Source organism: Seriola dumerili, unplaced genomic scaffold, assembly GCF_002260705.1.
Source record: "Seriola dumerili isolate Sdu_G_001 unplaced genomic scaffold, Sdu_1.0 BDQW01000383.1, whole genome shotgun sequence".
Lineage (NCBI taxonomy): Eukaryota > Metazoa > Chordata > Actinopteri > Carangiformes > Carangidae > Seriola > Seriola dumerili.
In genome coordinates, this window is record NW_019174638.1 from 344,087 (window position 1) to 347,314 (window position 3,228).

Consider the following 3,228-nt stretch of genomic DNA (forward strand, 5'->3'; position numbering starts at 1 on the left):
GGATTACATGCTCCTGACGCGCGGGTAATGAGAAGCGCAGTGAGAGGGAAGAGTAGAGCTCCCTGAAGCTTTCAGTGAAGTCCAACAGGACAGGAATGTCTCACCCTGACGAGCCTAAACTCCAGGTTTCTGTGTGAACAGTCAAATCATCTGATCGGAGTCAGGACGCACAGAAACGTCAGAGCACCCACCTGTGATGCTGCAGCGTTTTAATCCAAACTCTCCGTCCTCCGCGCGTCGCTCCCGCCTTGTGTTTGCAGCTCCCCGAGTCCAGCATGGTTCATATAGGACGCAGCGGAGTGTCGGTGGCGTGGGGGCGGCCGCAGAGGAGGAGGCCGCGGGGACACATGTTGAAGGGATGGATGCCGCTACCACGGGAAAATCTGTCCCGGCAGCACCTGGCAGCACAGAGCGGCATTCAACAGCCTCCCACCATCCCGCTGCAGGCCGCCCCGCGCCTCCAACACCTTCAGCTGCTGTGAGTATACGCTGGCTTCTCATTAGCATCTCATTTGCATATTTATGTCACAATATTAGGCGTGATTAGTGCGAGTTAACTGTCAGCTTCCTCTCTGGTTCTGTCTCAGTCTCACTGTTGGAGGCTCGTCTGCGCAGAGGCCGCGCGCTGCTGAAGGTAACGTGCGCGTGCTCACCGGAATAACATGATGTCAGTATTAAGGCTTAATTAATATGTGTAATTTATAGACGTTTATGATGAGTGACGTTAAACAAAGTCACGTTTTCAACTGATTTATTCATCATGAGAATAAAAAGCTGCAGATGAACTTTAGTTCAGCAAACAGAAAAGTTCAGTTATGTTTCTGTTTATTATGTTAATATGTCAGATATGTTTAGATTTAGAAAGAAAACTCACGTGTTCACATTTATCCATAAAAGCAACAGGAGCTTTCAGCCAGAACATAGAGTTCTCTCAGCAACATAACAGTCACTAAAGGCCCCACTTACTCTGAAACTGAGTGAACCTCTTTATACTGTGTGTGTGTGAGTGTGTATATATATATATACACACACACACACACACATATATGACCTGTATATTTATATAAGCTATATACATGTATGTATGTGTTTGTGTATATATATACACACACAGTATATAGAGGTTCACTCACTGGAAATTTCAGAATAAGTGGGACATTTATTTATATATAAGATATATATAAGATATATATATATATATATATATCAGTTATTTATATGTACAGTATTTATTTTCACTTGTCAAATACTCATAATTTACAGGTTTTCTTAATTTTCTCTTTTTCTCTGATGTTTCATTGTTTTGTTTTTTCTTCATGTACAGTTTGTTTTGCACTTGTTGTGTATTTGTGTTTTTAATACTACACTATGTGCCTTTTTAAATAAAAAAAATTAATAAATTTCATTGAATTTAAATGAATTGAATATATCTATTTGTTATAAATTAATTATTGTAATTGTGAAAGTTAACAGACAGGCCTCTAAAGAGGAAACGGACACATAAAGAAGTGAAGTTGTAGGTGCTTTTATTATCAGATTGTAATCTATATAAATATAAATCATTTTACAACAATATAAAAATAAGTTTTTCTCTGGTTCATTGCAGTTAAATTAAAACATATATTATCACTTGTGAAAAAATAAATACATGATTGCCAGTTGCCTGAATTACAAAAAATAAAATTATCAACATGATAAAACTATTTACAACGAGTCAGATCACGTGGTGTTCACAGTTTCAAGTGCACGTAGACACACGGGAGGTTCGATCCGCATCGCGGTCTTCACACTGTGCGTCTTACAGGACGAGTCCGCGGGAGGACTCTGGTCTTCAGGCCACGAGGCCGAAAGGAGGCTCGTTTTCTATGTCCGTGATGCCAGATTTGTTGTGCAGTTTCCGGGGGTCCTCCGGAGTCCAGACCTTGGCGGTGCGGATGATGTTCTGCTCCCGGAGCTGCTTCTCATCCGACCAGGACAGAGAGTGACCGGCCAGCGGGGGCAGGCCGTAGTCCGGGTCGCTGGGAGAGGGAGACCCTGGGGAGGGAGGAAGAGGAGGAGAACATTAATATCTTTTATTTTCATCATCATCATCATCACTGTCAGTAGTTTATGTGTGGACCAGGACTGTGTGAAGATCCTGGATTACAGGCTCTATAATAAAGTCTGAATGTGGCGGAATGATCTGAAGTGGACCTACTTGTTCCTCTGTGACAGATGATGACCTTCTTGGGCTGCGCGTGCATCTCGCTGCTGGAGTTTCTGATGGGCAGGTCGGACTGCACGAGCTCGGCCAGGAAGTTGATGTAGCCGATCGCGAGCCGCAGCGTGTCCACCTTGGACAGCCTCTTCTCGTAGGGCAGGGTGGGGATGTGGGAGCGCAGCCCCTCGAACGCGTCGTTGATGGACTGCATCCGCCGCCGCTCGCGCACGTTGGCCGCCTGCCTCAGCTGCTGCATCTCCATCTCGGACCTCATCCGCCTCCTGCGCTTCAGCAACGGCCCGCCGTGGTGGCCCGTATGCGGGGACAGGTCCGGGGTGCTGTCGGCGCAGCCGTAGGAGAAGGTGGAGGAGGAGGAGGAGAAGGACAAGTTGCCGATGTCGTAGTCTGCGTCGTGCGGCGCCGCTCTGCCGTCGCCGTCTTTGCAGTAGTAGTCTTGGAAGTGACTGGTGAGGAAGTCCACGTCGTCGTCCAGAAAGTCATCAGTGTCCAAGTGTCCGTCCCGCGAGGACTGGTCGGTGAAAAACTCGTCATCGTCGAAGTAGGGAGGGGAGGAGAACGAGTCGAGTCCGGAGAACGGGTCCAGCACAGAGTCCATCTCTGTTGTGGCGCCAACAAAGACCAAGTGTTCTCTTCTTTCTTTGCTCTGTGTTCGCCGCTCGCGGTCAACACTTGAGTTTGGGTTGAGAACCGGCACGCGAGGGTTCTTTATAGCGACATCCATAGTCGCGTGCCGTTTGCCAGGAGGGCCAACCAATCACAGCTCGGTCCGCGAGGCGCACCTCGAGATAATCCGCAGAACGCCACGCCCCCCCCCACCCCGCCCCCCCGGTCCTTCCTGTCCTCCTCTGTCCGGGGCAGAGTGACATCTCAACTCCGCACTGACACTCACACTCACTACACGCTGTTTCAACGTTGAACATGCATTGTGACGTCACTATATATATATATTATATATATTATATATATTATATTATGACGCTGGCTGTTTCCTCCTCGTGACTCAGCTG

At 47.3% G+C, this 3,228-nt stretch overlaps 1 protein-coding gene across 1 annotated transcript; it reads right to left on the reverse strand.

Moving 5' to 3' along the window:
- Positions 1 to 1,659: 1,659 nt before the first annotated feature.
- On the reverse strand, positions 1,660 to 2,874 carry ptf1a (pancreas specific transcription factor, 1a). The gene is made up of 2 exons (XM_022761078.1): positions 2,198 to 2,874; positions 1,660 to 2,034 (listed from the first exon to the last, which is right to left on the reverse strand). The coding sequence occupies exons 1-2, from the start codon at positions 2,814 to 2,816 to the stop codon at positions 1,832 to 1,834; spliced, it is 822 nt and encodes a 273-aa protein (XP_022616799.1). The 5' UTR covers positions 2,817 to 2,874; the 3' UTR covers positions 1,660 to 1,831.
- Between the last annotated feature and the right edge of the window lie 354 nt (positions 2,875 to 3,228).